Source organism: Zootoca vivipara, chromosome 13, assembly GCF_963506605.1.
Source record: "Zootoca vivipara chromosome 13, rZooViv1.1, whole genome shotgun sequence".
Taxonomy (NCBI): Eukaryota; Metazoa; Chordata; class Lepidosauria; order Squamata; family Lacertidae; genus Zootoca; species Zootoca vivipara.
In genome coordinates this window covers 21132914-21148029 of record NC_083288.1, presented here as the reverse complement: position 1 = coordinate 21148029, position 15116 = coordinate 21132914, and the positions used below count along the sequence as shown (strand labels likewise).

General features: G+C 48.2%; 2 protein-coding genes across 8 annotated transcripts in view; one reads left to right on the top strand and one right to left on the bottom strand.

The window, feature by feature from the left end:
• Positions 1-2619, top strand: part of TBX21 (T-box transcription factor 21) — a 51423-nt gene extending 48804 nt beyond the window's left edge. Inside the window, exons 5-6 of the mRNA XM_035137131.2 lie at positions 1417-1478; positions 1927-2619. Coding sequence (XP_034993022.2) covers positions 1417-1478; positions 1927-2593 — 729 coding nt within the window. The 3' untranslated portion in view covers positions 2594-2619. The remainder of the gene's footprint in view (positions 1-1416; positions 1479-1926) is intronic.
• A 4363-nt stretch (positions 2620-6982) lies between these two features.
• Positions 6983-15116, bottom strand: part of OSBPL7 (oxysterol binding protein like 7) — a 41865-nt gene continuing 33731 nt past the window's right edge. For 5 of the 7 annotated variants that reach the window (XM_060281442.1, XM_035135434.2, XM_035135433.2 and 2 more), the window contains 6 exons: positions 14431-14509; positions 14188-14332; positions 12728-12872; positions 11202-11328; positions 10783-10905; positions 6983-10307 (listed from right to left, as the gene is read on the bottom strand). In XM_060281442.1, the coding sequence (XP_060137425.1) occupies positions 10199-10307; positions 10783-10905; positions 11202-11328; positions 12728-12872; positions 14188-14332; positions 14431-14509 (728 nt within the window). In that variant the 3' untranslated portion in view covers positions 6983-10198. Of the gene's footprint in view, positions 10308-10782; positions 11153-11201; positions 11329-12727; positions 12873-14187; positions 14333-14430; positions 14510-15116 lie in introns of those variants that run through there. The other 2 variants (XR_009558455.1, XM_060281443.1) reach the window with 2 other exon arrangements.

Below are 15116 nucleotides of genomic sequence, written 5' to 3'. Positions count from 1 at the left end.
ATTTGAATCTTGAGTGCTTCTGAGCATAAGCAAGAGGCTTAGGAAGGGGAGCAGTGTTGCTTGCCACAGGTTTTTATAATGCGCTAGCTCAGGGGTCAGCAAACTTTTTCAGCAGGGGGCCAGTCCACTGTCCCTCAGACCTTGTGGAGGGCCAGACCATATTTTTTTTGGGGGGGGGAATGAATTAATTCCTATGCCCCACAAAAAACCCAGAGATGCATTTTAAATAAAAGGACACATTCTACTCATGTAAAAACATGCTGATTCCTGGACCGTCCACGGGCCGGATTTATAAGGTGTTTGGGCCGGATCTGGCCCCCGGGCCTTAGTTTGCCTACCCATGCGCTAGCAAATAGATACTGTACTTATGATATCACGGTAGGCTTGCTAACTAGGATGAAAATAACTTTCTGCCTGTGGCAAAACGTTCCTGGCAAAAAGACATTTTTTTCTTTATTGAGGGGTGATGTTCTCCTCAACAACAGAGTAACAACTTGTGTGTTTATTACACATAACCTGATAGCCCGTAAAAGCTAACAGAAGACAGATTCTACCACCTCCGTAGGCAGTGATGCTGTTGACTGGCACCAAATGTTTAACATAGCTTTATAAAGATACTAAAAGCTATGGTGCTTGTAACTTCATAAACAAGAAGTGGGAGAGTTCAAACCATAGTTTAGTGTGATGATGATAACAAGCCACAGCAAGCCTCACGGTTGTGTGCTGCCCACCAACCCCACCCAAATCTACCTTTCTCTTTTACTTAACCACAGCTTTGTAGTGATATCTAAAACAGCATGGTTAAGTTCAGGTAGGTAGTCAGGTTGGTCTGACGCAGTCGAAATAAATAAATGTTTTATTTATGTTTTGACATTTTGACATTTGCCATCCTGGGCTTCTTTGAGACAAATGGTGAGATAGAAATTTAATAGGGAATAACTATAAATGACAGTAATCTTCTAATAATCCAAGCTGGCAAGGTGTGCTTAATGTTGACCATGGTTTGTTGGAAACTGCAAACCATGGTTAATTTAGCATGGCATCCAAAAGTGATTCCTTGGTTTACAGACTCTCTCTTGTTTAGAGATCTTCAATGGCAGAAAGTTGCGCTTGTGTGCAAAACGGGTTGGAGTCCATGGAAGGCACAGACAGGATTGTAAATGCATTACTAGATCACCGTTTGCTCTGGTTACTGACATTCCACACTCCCACACCCGACACAGTATATTTCTGTGCAGCAGCTACAAAATGTGAAGAAATGTGCTTTCATTCACTGCATTGGTAAAGGAGGTAGAGGAATGGAAGCAGATAAAAGGCTATGAAGGAATTTGGAAGTATATGGGGGTGCAATGAGGTACATCCGCTTTTCTGGTACTGAACTTCAGAACAATAGCTTTCTTCTTTGTTTCCGCTTAGATCACCCAGCTGAAGATAGACCACAATCCTTTTGCTAAAGGCTTCCGGGACAACTTTGATTCGTAAGTCTCTCTTCTACTTGCCCAATGTCAATTTGACTTGCCTGTTTTAGTACACATCAGTCCCCGGAGGGGGGGGGGAGAAGAGAGAGACTACTGTGGCAATGCCCCGATTTCAATTTTTAAACTCTGCATCAGGATCCTGCGAAAATGCTCACATTCTCCTACACCCACCTACTTCAACCGTTTCTGTTAAGAGCTAGCTTTTTCCTTCTAGCACCTGGGGGGTGGGATTTCATACGATAGATCAGTTCAGATAGCACACCAAACCATGGCTCTAAACGAAGCTTTAACTATGGTTTGGCGCGCTATTCCGTAACGACAAACCGTGGCCTGCAAATGAAGAGAGCAAAGCCAAGAAACAGAAGCTGTGGTTTTTGAAGTGAGTTTTGAAGGCGGTGTGCCATCCCGTTGTAAGACATTAACTTCCTGTTTCGCCCTGTCCAATCAGGATGTACACCACGACCGAAGGAGACCGCACAACTCCATCTCCGCCCGGTGCCGCCAGCTGCCAGCAGCTCCTCACGAGCAGCCGCTTCCAGCCCTTCTTGCACGATCAGTACACGCTCCCTCAGAGCCGCTTCTACAACCGGGAGCGGGCCCCCCTGCCTCTGCCGCCCAAGGAGACCCACCACTGGTATTTCGCTTCCCAGCAGCCCCCTTCCGCCCCTCTGGAATACGGCACCTACGAGGGCGACTTCAGAGGGAACAAATTCATGCCGTACGGGATGAAGCCCTTTGCCCTACAGGCGGCGCCGCACCCCTCCTTGCCCTATTACCAGGAGCACCCCTTCGGGCCCCCAGCCACCTGGAGCGCCCCACCTCAGTATCACCACCCCAAGCCCACCCCAGGGGCCTTGAGCTGGTTCCGCCCCATGAGGGACTTGCAGGCGGTGCCCTCCACCGACGAGAAAGGGAAGGACAGCGAAGGCTGGGCCGAGCCCGGCTCTGTGAAGTCGGCCGATTCCTCGGACTCCGGGCTGTACGAAGCCGAGTGCAAGCGCCGCCGTGTGTCCCCCTACGTCTCCAGCGCTGAGAGCTCCCCGCCCATCCGCAACGGGGAGCTCTATGACAAAGAAGGAGGGGATGGGGGCTATTATGGCTTCTATGGCAACTGAAGTTGGGGGGGCAGGCAGGACAGAAACCTGTGAGGGAAACATGGGGTGGGGGCCTTCTCACCATCCAGCTTTCTCCTCCATTCATATCAGGGGTAACCTGTAAAAAAAAGAGAAGAAAAATGGACAGTCCCCCTTCTTGGTTTGGGGAAAAGTTTTGCACCTTTATGGGCACTGCTGGAAATACGTAATGACGATGGCATAAATGAAGCTGTATGTAGTACCTCCCCCCCCCCCCCGCCCCTGCTCAGCCACTTCCAGGTGCTAGTCTGCTGGTGTTAAAACTTGCGCTCCCCTTTGCGGACAGATGCCCACATGGTGGTGGCGAGTTCAGATCTTGCGCTTATGTTCAGACACGAAGAGCTTTCACTCGTTTGTGCAGCAGCTCAGCCTGCACTTGCCAGGGCAGCTTCCTGCCTCCGCTCGAACCCACGTTTAGTTTTGGCTGATGTGTCACCGGGGAAAACGGAAGCAGAATGTCTCAAGAGATTCAAAGCACAGGGAGGAATTCAGAAGTAAAAATCCAACTTTGGGTGGGATGGGTTTTTTAAGCCACATGGTGCTTGTCGGGTTAAACTCAACCCTGATCCAGCCAAGGAGATCTGCGTACAGAAGCAGGCTTCATTGTACTCCTCACTTGCTGAATTGGGAACCACGGGATAAAAACCAGATGTATGCCTGTATGAGATTGTCCCACTGCAGTGCATTGATTAGAATGGGGTAGGTGTTCCAGTGGACATTTTGAGGGCATATCGCCTCCCGTGCTCCTGTATGTATGATGCCATACATTGACATCATAGGAAACGAGATCCAGATCGAGATTATTACGTCCGTACTCTGGTTTCCCCAGCCCAGCCCTAAACCCAACAGCATGCCTATTTGGGATTCCTGGGTGGGGAGCAGCTAGAAATCAGGAATATTTGCTTGAGAAAAATTCTGCCCTTGAAACTCCGTGCAGTTCTGAGACTTCGTTTGCAAAATCAGTATCTTTTGGCCCACTCCGGAGAGGGACTGGGAACCTCAAGCATGAATCAGATGTGATTCAACACTGGCCAGAATGCACATTATGTCTGTCCTCACCACATTGCATTCAGCGTAACGATTATGCGAATGTGCATTTAAGACGGCATTCCCATATCCTCGCTCTGGAGTCGTGTGCAATTATCATTATAGGTGACGATACGTAGTTTGGGGCGGGAGAACTGCTACCCCTGAGGCAGCAGCCTGCGTTCAAATCGTGGGATGTCACAGCCATGCTCCCTTACAAATGCTCTTGGGCCATTTGTGGGTCCCCGTTTCTCAAGTAAACTGTGAATTTCACACATCTGAGATAAATACCATCGTTTTAAGCTCCCTGGGTTTGACAAGAGGGTCCTGACTGCCTTCCCATTCTCCGTTCAGCCTGCTGAATTACCCCCTAACATGTAAACAAGCCAGAGGTTAAAGCCAGCTCTGGAGTTCGATGGTTTGAAAACATGTGATAATGCAAACCACCCATTTCTGCTAACCAGTGCTTTTTTGTCTTGAAAAAGAGCTGCTGGAACTCACCACGAACACCTCCCTTGTTCTCTTATACTGGCAATGGCGCCCACCCGAGTTCCAGCAAGTTCCAGCTGGAAAAAAGCCCCACTAACTAACCATCATATTCTCAGATGGGCAGCTCCCAGAACTGCCTTTAGGCAGACTTGGAACTGCTGAAACACCTTCCTCCATCTCTCGGGATTTCAAGAATCTGAATTCAAGGTCCAAGAACATGTGGAAAGATTCCTGGGGATCAAGGGAACATCAAGGTGGGGGTGAGGATAGCCCTGCAACATGGACTCTCTTCAAATACCGTCAGACCTGACATACCTGGGCAATACAGGAAGCTCTAGTGCCGTGAACAGTCTCCACCCATCAAAAGCAACAACAGAACAGGCCTTAGGTGGGATTTATGCAGCCCAAATATTTGCCTGCCCTTTTCTTTTTCTTTTTTCCTGCTTCCTACATGCCAGGCAACAGCCCTGAGCCCTGGATGAAGGCCAGTGCCCCAAATTAGTAAAATGGAACCAGCAGGGATGGCAAACTTATGGACCTCCAGATATTGCTTGACTACAAGTCCCACCCTCCCTGACCATTGGCCACAGGGGCTGGGGCTGCTGGGAGTCTGGCAACACCTGAAGGGCCACAGGTGTTGTCCTCATCTCTGGTATAAAGGGACAGGTTTCTCAGGTAACCCTCTTGGGTTAGATGTGGAGACACCTACGCTGAGAGATTTGAGGAGAGGCGAAGTGGGGGGGGGAGCAACCTCTCTTGTGCAGAGCCCATAGGGGGTTATCCCTACAGCAAGCCCCATGGCTCCTTTTTTGCAGTATTGTGCCTCGCTGTTTAGCTGTGTGTGCCGCAGAACACACACTTTGATTTGTTGAGATCCCCAAAGCAGAAGGCAATTGCAAAAAAAGGGGCCAGTCATCGCCTCCCTAGAAATAAACAAGGAACACCATACATTTCAATGGGGCAGGTCTACAATGAACAGTGGATTGTGTCCAAAATGATCATATTTAAAGCCCTCAGTAATTAGTTTTATGGAAAGCAGGAGGGAAAGACATAGGTTGTATTTTTATACTTCCACTTCCTTTAAAGAGATTTCCTCTCCCCCTTCCCTCCCTCAAATCTTGGTGGTATTTTATAATCCTGGAAAGACTTGATGGTCATTTGGTGAAGTGAATTTTAATTATGCTAGACAATCAAATGGGACACTCTCTCCCCTTTTAAGCGCTCCCCGTGGCTCGGCAAACCTGGCTGAGTTTCTCGGAGGCGGAGGGGGGGGAGTTAGGCTCAGCTCTCCTAACTGTTTACACTCTTAAAACAAAAATTATGTAGATGTAAAAGACACAACGGTCTTTGTGGTGTTTTGAGGTTCTCTCTTTTTTATTTTATTTTTCAAGACAACAAAAATTCTTGACCTTTGCAAATATTTATTGAAAGCAGTGTACAGGCTGCCTGTTGAGTTTTCGTTTTGGCTTAAGAATTTCTTTAAATAAACTGTAAATCTGTTAGTTCTTTGGGCATCTCTCCATGTGCGAAATGCAGCCTGTCGTACCTGTCAAATTTCTTCTGCCTGGATCAGGAAGTAAGGTACCCATTACTTACATTTTAAGACAGTAGCCCCAACTGTAGTTAGGAGATAGTATTGATGTACCTCACTGGGTCATGGTATTATTGTTTACTTGTCTACAGGAAAAGAAACTTAAATTATCTGTGCCAAGTGTCCTTATGCCTCACTCCCCACCAGCAGGCTCACGTCCAGACCAAGCCATTGTTGCTTCTGCCCCCAAGTGGATTCACCTCATGGGCCAAAATTGTGTGCTCCAGCATTCCTTGCAACATAGCAGAGGCTGTCCCCCACCCCAAAAAAATAATAATCTTCGGAAGTGTAGTTTGTAAAGGATACTGAGAATTGTTGGGAATTGCAGCTCTCTAAGGGGAATAGGGGTCTTCTAACAACTCTGCAGCCTTAAATTTCCCAGGATTCTTTGGGGTAAACTATGACTGTTTAAAACGGTATCATACTGCTATAAAGGTATGGTGTAGGCATGGCCCTTATTATTATAATCTGTATACAGTGGTGCCTCGCTAGACGAATTTAATTTGTTCCACGGGTCAATTCGTATAACGAAAAATTCGTCTAGCGAATCCCACAGGAATGCATTGAATTTTTTTGTGAATTTTTTAAATTGAATTTCAATGCATTCCTATGGGAAACCGCGATTGCTAGACGAATTTTTCACAAAATGAATTCGTCTAGCGAGGCAACCTCCGCTAGAAAAAACATTTCGTTAAGCGGAAATTTCGTTAAGCAGGGCATTCGTTAAGCGAGGCACCACTGTATATATCAATGTAAACTGGGCATGTGGGTTGTTATCCACTTTTCTCTGAAAACGCTTCACCGATTGCGTTCAAATTTGAACACAATGTCCAAAGCAAATGTCCAAAGGCTCTTATAAGGTTTTCAAAGGCAGATGCCACACCTCCGCCAGGTGAAACCCAAAAAAAAATCCGTTCCAGAATGCGCCACTCAGCCGAAAGTGCATGCTGGGAAAAGAACCAGGTTCCAAACCCGCGCCCTCTAGTGGTGGGTATACTGGTACTACAACCTATAGGATCTTCCCTCTCAACAGCACCTCAGCTGCCATTTACATACTAGGCCAAAGCCTTTGCAGACTAGGCCGAATCGAGGTACTGACTTGCCGGGGTGGGGGAGGGGACTGGATAGGTCAGGACACAGTAGTGCCAGTCACTGGGATGACCTGGGGGGGTGGGGGGAAGAGGGGGCGGGATAAGTCATGGATCGACACAGGGTGGTGGCAGTCACAGGGATTAGCCATGGCAACACATGGCAGGGCCCGCTAGTAACTTATAATAGTTTATTATTTATACCCCGCCCATCGGGCCAGGGCTCCCCAGCCACTCTGGGCAGCTCCCAACAGAATATTAGAAACACGATAAAACATAACATTAACAACTTCCCTAAACAGGGCTGCCTTCAGATGTCTTCTAAAAGTCAGATAGTTGTTTATTTCCTTGACATCTGATGGGTAGATGTTTCACAGGGTGGGTGCCACTACCAAGAAGGCCCTCTGCCTGGTTTCCTGTAACTTTGCTTCTCGCAGTGAGGGAATCCCAGACCCAGAAGGACCTCAGAGCTGGACCTCAGTGTCCAGGCAGAACGATGGGGGTGGAGACGCTCCATCAGGTATGCTGGGCCAAGGCCGTTTAGGGCCTTAAAGGTCAGCACCAACACGTTGAATTGTGCTCGGAAATGTACTGGGAGCCAATGTAGTTAAGTACTTCCTCTGGCTTTCCAGGGCTAGTGGCTGCAGTAACATGCATCTGTCAAAATAAACTGGTTATGTAGGACAGTATCTTTGGCAGCGATTCACCCTTTTGAAACCATAGGTTTATGAGGTGACATCTGCCCACTAGCTGCAATATGTGCACGATAAAAAAAAGGCTCCTATTGCAGAGTTGCTTTTAGGGGGATAATACATACTGGGCACGTTGAGCAATCATAAACGGGCATATGAATGGTGGTTTTTTTAAAAAAACTACTGTTCAATTATTGATGGTGAGGGACAAGCAGTTGATCACCAGGAGGAGAAAACACATGCCTGCCAGCTGAGGCGGTCGAACAAAATGGCCGCCACACGTTGGAACTTTTCTGAAATCTTTGTTTTTATTATTGGACACGCCGTGGAGTGTTCAAGCCACAACACAAAGACAGAACAGAGGCCAGTCACATGGACACAGAGGACAGAACGGCAGCTCATCACTGGACCAGCCAGGTGAGGTGAACAAAGAGCAGGCCGACCTGCTTTGTGGGCCAGACAAGACATTAAAGACAACCAGCACACGGAAAGAAGGGGCAGACAACAAGACAGGACACAGATCTGGATCTGTTGGGCAAGAAATCTTCAGGAAGGGGCAGAGAGGGAGGCGCGAAGAACGGGGAATAAATTAAAACTCCCCCCTCCTATGCAGCAATTATCAAAACCCTTTCAGGAAGTATTTCTCAAAATAAAATAGATCACAGCTGAAAAGTGAAGCTCAGTTTCCAACAGTGTGCAAACCCCACCCTCCGTCAACAAGGAAGGGAACCAAAGTGCTTTGTAGACATTCAGTTAATGCCGCCCACTTCAGACCCGCATAAATGGTGAGACTGGGCCAGTAAACAAGAAAAGAGCAGGAAAAGGTTCTCGACCACCTCGGGGTGAGTTGGGCAGCACAGTGGTGAACTGCAGTAAAAGAACATAAGAGTCTGGACGCTAAAAATCTATAAAGCTGTGATGTCCCTAGGCTGCCCTGCATCCAGATTTGGAATTCAGGGAACTGTGGGCTGCTTCACATGTTGCATTTCTCCACTTAGGCAGTAGATGTTCGTTTTCCTAACACTGGGAAAGCTCAGACAGGTTTGCAGGATATAGGAGCGTGGAAGATGGTCCTAGGAGTTCTGCATGATGGTCTCATACTTGTGCCTGAATGTTGTAACTTCATAAAGACATGCAGCATTTTCCAGTTACAGTACTTCCCGAAACAGAGTTTGAAAATTGGGCGGGGGATGAAACCAGAAACAAAAACCATAAAATTGGAAACCTAGGTGTGAACAGAGCCATTGGACTTGAGCCTGCAACACCTTGTAACCCACCAAGCCAAATTAACCATGTGTACTGCAACCCCTCAGAAGTTAAATAAACCTAGAAATGCAACGATAACGGGGACTGTCAAGCACTCGCTGGTCTGCATTGGCTTGATGGGCCACAACTTGTGTGGGCCTGCTCTAGATTCAGCCAGAACTTCCTCCTTTCTTCGCTCCCTTCAAAACAGGGCCCGAGCTTCAGGATAGTCTACATTCCTCTTGCCACAGCTGAGAAAGAGATCAAAATGCGTGTTTTGCTTCCATGATACACACACACCTCTACAATCATAATCGAGGCAGCTTTGAATATCACAAGTTCTGATAGACCCTGACCTGATGCTGAGGTACAAATTTCTGCAAAGGATTGTGGGAGTGCCAGTGTTTCCCCACTCCCTCTTTTTTAAGTTATTGCTTCAAATGCTAAAGGACAGTGGGGAGGAGGAGGAGGAGGAGGAGGAGGAGGAGGAGGAGGAGGAGGAGGGCTTACAATCCTAGCAAATAGGGAGGGAAGGAGATACCAGAGATGGGGTGATGAAGGGAAACAAAACACACATACACACAATGTCCTGATTCAATGTTATAAGCCCCAACAGCAGCCCAGAACTCAGAGGACTTCCTTAAGGCGTGGGGAAAAGTCCTGGAGTCTCTGCCATACCAGGCATCTTCGGCTCAGAGCAACATTAACCCAATTCCCGTCCTACAGCCCCCTTGCGGGGAGAAAGAGAGTTGCCTCAGAGGGCTACAACAGCTTCACATATTATAATCTGCTCCCGGAGCAGGAATTCCTAACCTAGGCCAGGCTTTACCTCAGAACAACCACCAGGAGCGACTTGAAAACAACCAAAAAAACAGGAGGTGAGGGAGGGCGCGACCAGCCACCCCCCAGAAGGGAACTACTAGGTAGTCAGGAGGACCCAAAACGTCCGGTATCTAGGCTTCGCTGTGCAAACAACCACTCCACACTGGAGCATACATTTGCTGCTGCTATCTGAGCAAAAGGCAGGCTTCGAAAATTTAAAGAGTGGTTTCCCATTTTCAAGTTGCTTGGGGGGGGGGAGCGTCCAGTCTCGCTGGCCCCACTGCTTCTGCCCCCAGAGCCAATTTCCGACTCTGCAGGTGTTAAAGTGCTTCCTATCAGCATCCGCGGCAACCCAAGGCTCCACACTAAGGTCTGCCTAGCCAGCAGGCAGCAGTTTTGAGGACCACGATCGACTTCCCCAAGTGTGCGATGGGGGTAGGGCTGCTTTGGAAGTGCATGGCGCAACACCGAAAGGTGTCCCTCCACTTCATGAGGTGCTGGTAATCCCAGGATTGCATGCCTTGATCACCTTTGTGCTTATCTAGCAGGGGGTCCTCACTGTCTGGTCTCCTAACCCCCCCCCCTGCTTTGGGAGATGGCGGACAGGCACGGCCGCTCCGGCGGTTGCTAACCACTACCACAAGACGGCACTGTCCATATTGCTGAAGCCAGGCTCCGCCCTCAGCTTCCAGTAGCTGCTGTTGGTTAACCAGGATTCTTTGCCATTTGCATCCACTTGCCGCCTGCCAGGAAGAAGAAAGAAGAAAAGGAGCCCATTAGTAGTCAGGGTTAACAGTTTAGCAAGGGGAGACACATCTGGCGCCACTACCAATTCATGTTTCAAAAGCAGGACATGTTTTGATTCACCCCTCGGAAGCAGGGAACTAGGATGCTGACAGGAAGCAATCTATGGTGTGTGTGTGTGTAGTCTATATGCTTACAAAAAATAAGTAATAATAATGTACCAAAAAAGGATGAATCCCGCAACCAAATTGAGGATTTAGTTTTAATTTTGCATCCTCTGCTCTGCTTCTATAAATGGCAAGGAGACTCGAGTTCCACCTCCTCGCAACAGGACACTTTGCTTAACCAACCATGGTTAACTCCTGGTTTGCTCAATAAACCACAGCTTACATGAACCATGGGTTAGCATTTATGTAAAAACGTGGCCATAGGCTCAGTGGAGGAAGAAACAACAGGAAGCAGGGGAGGAAGTACCTGAAGAAGCGCGCCTGATGAAGAATGTTGTTATCCTCCATCACCCGACGCCGGTCTCGTTGCAACTGCTCAATTCGCCGCTTCTGTGACTCTGCAGCCTGCACATTTCCCTCTTCTAGGTACCTGGAGAAGTGGGGAGAAGGGCACCAAACCCAGTCGTATTCATTTTCTTTTCATATCAAAAACGTGTGTGTGCACGTCTATGGGGCGTAAATGGCAGCCAGGATATGCAGGAAAGCCTTGCGTTTTTTTACGTTCGCTGATTTCCATAATTTTTGTGTATATCAGCTTTAGAATGGATGCTGCAAAAACTGGGATTTCTATGAACGGAAGATGCCTTGAACACCTCACCAGCAGAAAAGTAGGCTATCTGAAACAAAAGAGGAAAAGACAGTCCCTAATGGCTTTCTTGCCCTCACCTTTGGTCAGGCCTCAGACGCGTATCTGTGGAGGGAAGGAGGCGCTTGAGCTCTGGCGTTAACTCGTTGAGCTCCAAGGCAAACTGAGTGAAACCATAGTTCTTTTCGAAGTCTCGAGGCATGGGGTCTGGAAGCGGCAGGGGAGACAAAGGTAGAGAGAGAAAGATTTCAGAAGATCAGATGCCCACCACCCACTGACTCTGGCAGCCTAAAGCTAACAACACCAGGGGAAAGGATGGAGGTCGATCCTACCCAAATCTCTCAGACACATCTGAAAAGCTGTGGGTGAGAGTGAGAGTGGGGACTGATTGCTGAATTTACATAGGCCTGCCAAAAAGAAGGTCCTTCTTGCCAGAGTAAGCACCCTTTTCACTCTTTTTTGGTTTGTTGCTTTGTGGCCCAGAGTTTGAACAGAATTTGTTTTTATTTTCTGCCTGCCTCAAAGGTTGTATCCCACGTTCTCAAAGTCATGCACTATCACACTGTTGTGTTTCTAGACAATAGCTGTCCTGGTCTGTTGCATATTTATGTTCCCACATTCATCCTTGAACCTTCCAGGCAAGTTAAGCAAGGCAACCTTTCCCATTTCCTTAGAATGGGGTATGCTGGTTGCTAGACAAGCAAATAGGTCTGAGATGAAGGAGGGGATTAGGACAATGGCTGCTGATGTCACAAAGGATTCCATGCTTCCCAGAAGAACAGGAAGACTTCTTTCTTGCAGTTCCTTTCTGTTATGGACTAATGCAATAAATGCTATTCATTCGTTCCTATGAAATTTTTATGGGATGAGGGTGTTAAGGAACTAGGAGTGCGCTCTCTCTCTCTCTCTCTCTCTCTCTCTCTCTCTCTCTCTCTCTCTCTCTCTCTCTCTCTCTCTCACACACACACACACACACACACACACACACAAAGGAAAAGTTGCCAAACAAAGTCTATTACTTTCCTCAGGTTCCAGGCTATCACTCCCACCCAGACGACAAAAGTGGTTCAGGAAAAGATGGGCAAACAGATTCACAGATGCATGGAAGAATGCTATACACGATAAGGATCCATTTGATGGCGGCTCTTGCACGGTTTCCTTTCCTTTCAATAGGGCTTCCCCAGGAGAACACTTTAGTGATTTGCGCTCCATGGGTCAGATCAGCTGGCAACCCTTTATAGCCCCCAAATTATGTTGCTAAAGATGTCTACTTCATGGTAGGGGAGCCTTTGGCTACTTGGACCCTGCCCAGCAACAATCCCTCCCACAGCTTCCACACCTTTAGAAGCCAAATTTACATGTACTTCCAAGGTTCAACAATAACAGGTAGAAATTTGATAACTTGATCTCTGGTTTCAAACTAAGAGCAAACACCATCTGCATCAGAAATCCAGGTTCCATGAGCTTCCACAAAGAATTGTGGAATTGTTGCATTCACGGAACTGTAGCATTTCAGAACAGACTCATCAGCCATTGTGGGGCAAGACCTACAGGAGCACCAGTAACTGCCAATTCCCCCATTGCCCCGGTGCAAGCAGTTCCTTACTGGGCCTCCAGATGCACTTGCCGACAGGGGCCACGCCGCGAAACAACCCGTCATGCCACTTCCCGAAGAGCCGATGGATAACCTTGCCGCTATGGCTGAAAATGGCGCCCTGCACCTCGTTGACCCCGGAACCCCAGTACCGCGCCTGCCAGAGAGGGGAGGGTGAGGTTAGAGCAGGGAGGATTGGCTCCATACAATCAGGTGTCAAAGCAGGCAGGAACAGGGTGGGACAAATAGGGATGGAAGGAGAGATTGAAGGGTGGGAGGGCAGGGAGAAACCTGGGAGTAAAAGGGAGGGCATCAATTTGGGGGTCAGGCGTTAGTGTAAGAATTAAAAGGGCTCCGGGGAAGGGAATCTCAGGATGGTTAGAGAGAGACAGGCCTGGTTTGCATGTCACTTTAAACCATAGTTAAGCTTAACCATGGTTTAAAGGTGGAACATGCAGCACGCTGATGCACAGATGCAAACTGCGGCCACTTTGCTCCTTCCCTGCTTCTGCAGTGCCAAGAGCCAAGCTATGGTTTGGATTAGCATCACTTACAAACCTGGGCTCATGGTTTGTTTCTCTTCAAACAACCAAGGTTTTCTTATTTAGTTTACTGCTCACGGTTTGTTTGGAGGAAACAAACCAGAAGCCCCAGTTCAAACCTAATGCTAAGCTAAACCATAGGTTAAATCTCAGCAGCGTGGCAGCAGAAGGAGTGAAGAAGCTGTTATCTTTGCCATATGGCACCATCATGCTGCTTGCTCATCTTTAAACCACGGTTAAGGTTAACCAAGGTTTAAAGTGATCGCTGAATGCTGCCGCAGAGTGAAGAATCTGGGGGGGCCGGGAGAAAGAGGCTGGAAGCTCAAAAAAGATGGAGTGAGAACAGAAGTGCAGAATGAAGACACTGTGCGGCAGGGGTGAGGCAGTCCAAGGGGAAGAACCCAGGTACCACAAGATATGCCAGGAAAGAGGGAGAGGCACCAGAGGGCAGGGCCATAGCTCCATGGCAGAGCACCTACATTGCAATAGAGTAGGCATCCCCAAACTTCGGCCCTCCAGATGTTTTGGACTACAATTCCCATCATCCCTGGCCACTGGTCCTGTTAGCTAGGGATCATGGGAGTTGTAGGCCAAAACATTTGGAGGGCCGCAGTTTGGGGATGCCTGCAATAGAGGGTCCGATGATCACTTCTGGGTATCTCCAGGTTCGGCTGAGAAAGACCCCCGCCCCAAACCCCATGAAGTCATTGCCAGTGCAAATGTAGACAAGATTGATCTGGGATGGGCAAGTATGCCTGACTCAGTATAACACAGCTTTGAGTGTTCAAATTCAGATGGCAGAGGCTGGGTTCAGAGCCAAGAGGGGCGGGATTTGAAAGCACCAGAGGAAGGGGCAAGCAGAGATCTGAAGGAGCAGGGGGGGGGGGTGAGGGAAGAATGCAGACGAAACAGCCCCGGGTCAGAACTTACCTTGCAGAAGGTGATCTTGCAGTGGTAAGTGCTGTCTCTCGTGTTCCGGATCAGCACCTCGCCGTAGTGCTCGATCCAGCGCTGCCCACTCAAGATATTGTGGATGCAGGAAGTCACCTTGTTCCATTCGTAGTGATCCCCAAACCTTTCATTGAGAGAAAGAAAGAGGGGGATCCAGGGTCTGGAGGTGGGTGGAAAATCCACCAAGGATCAAAGGGGCAGGAAACAGGACGGGCAACTCACCTGGGAAGGTGGACGTTCACTGTACCCACGGGGATTATCTCCAAGGATTTGCCCCAGAATTTATTTTTCCACTTCATGTCTAAGCAAAACAAAATATTGGGGGGGGGGGTTAAGAGAGAGAGAGAGAAATATGAAAAGTGAGGACTAACTGTGTCTTTGGGAGGTAAGCCAAATTGTGAAGTGGGGTGGTGACTGCAGCACAGATTATGAGCCTACTCTAAAGGCCTTCTTCTAGGATAGCGTTTCCCAAACTTGGGTCTCCAGTTTTTTTTGAACTACAATTCCCATCATCCCTGACCGCTGGCCCTGCTAGCGATGGATGATGGGAGTTGTAGCCCATAAAGAAAGCAAGAAAGCAAAGCAGAAACAAAAACAAAAAATCCAATGCTATGGCCAATGGTACCTGCAAGTTGACTTTTCTGACAGAGCCCATCCTGGCCTCCTATTGTCAAATGCAAAGAGGTTTTTGCTTGAGTCATGTGTGGGGAACCATCAGCCCTCCAGATCTTCCTCATCTACAACAGCCATAATCCCCTGGTAAGCAGAGCCAAGATGCAGTTCAGCAAAATATGGAGGGTCACAGGTTCCCCACACCTGCTTTTGTTTATCGGTGAGGAAGGGACACATGCTTAGAAAACACTCTTCTTATTTCCTTTTCATGTTCAAGAGCTGACCCCTCCCCCCCA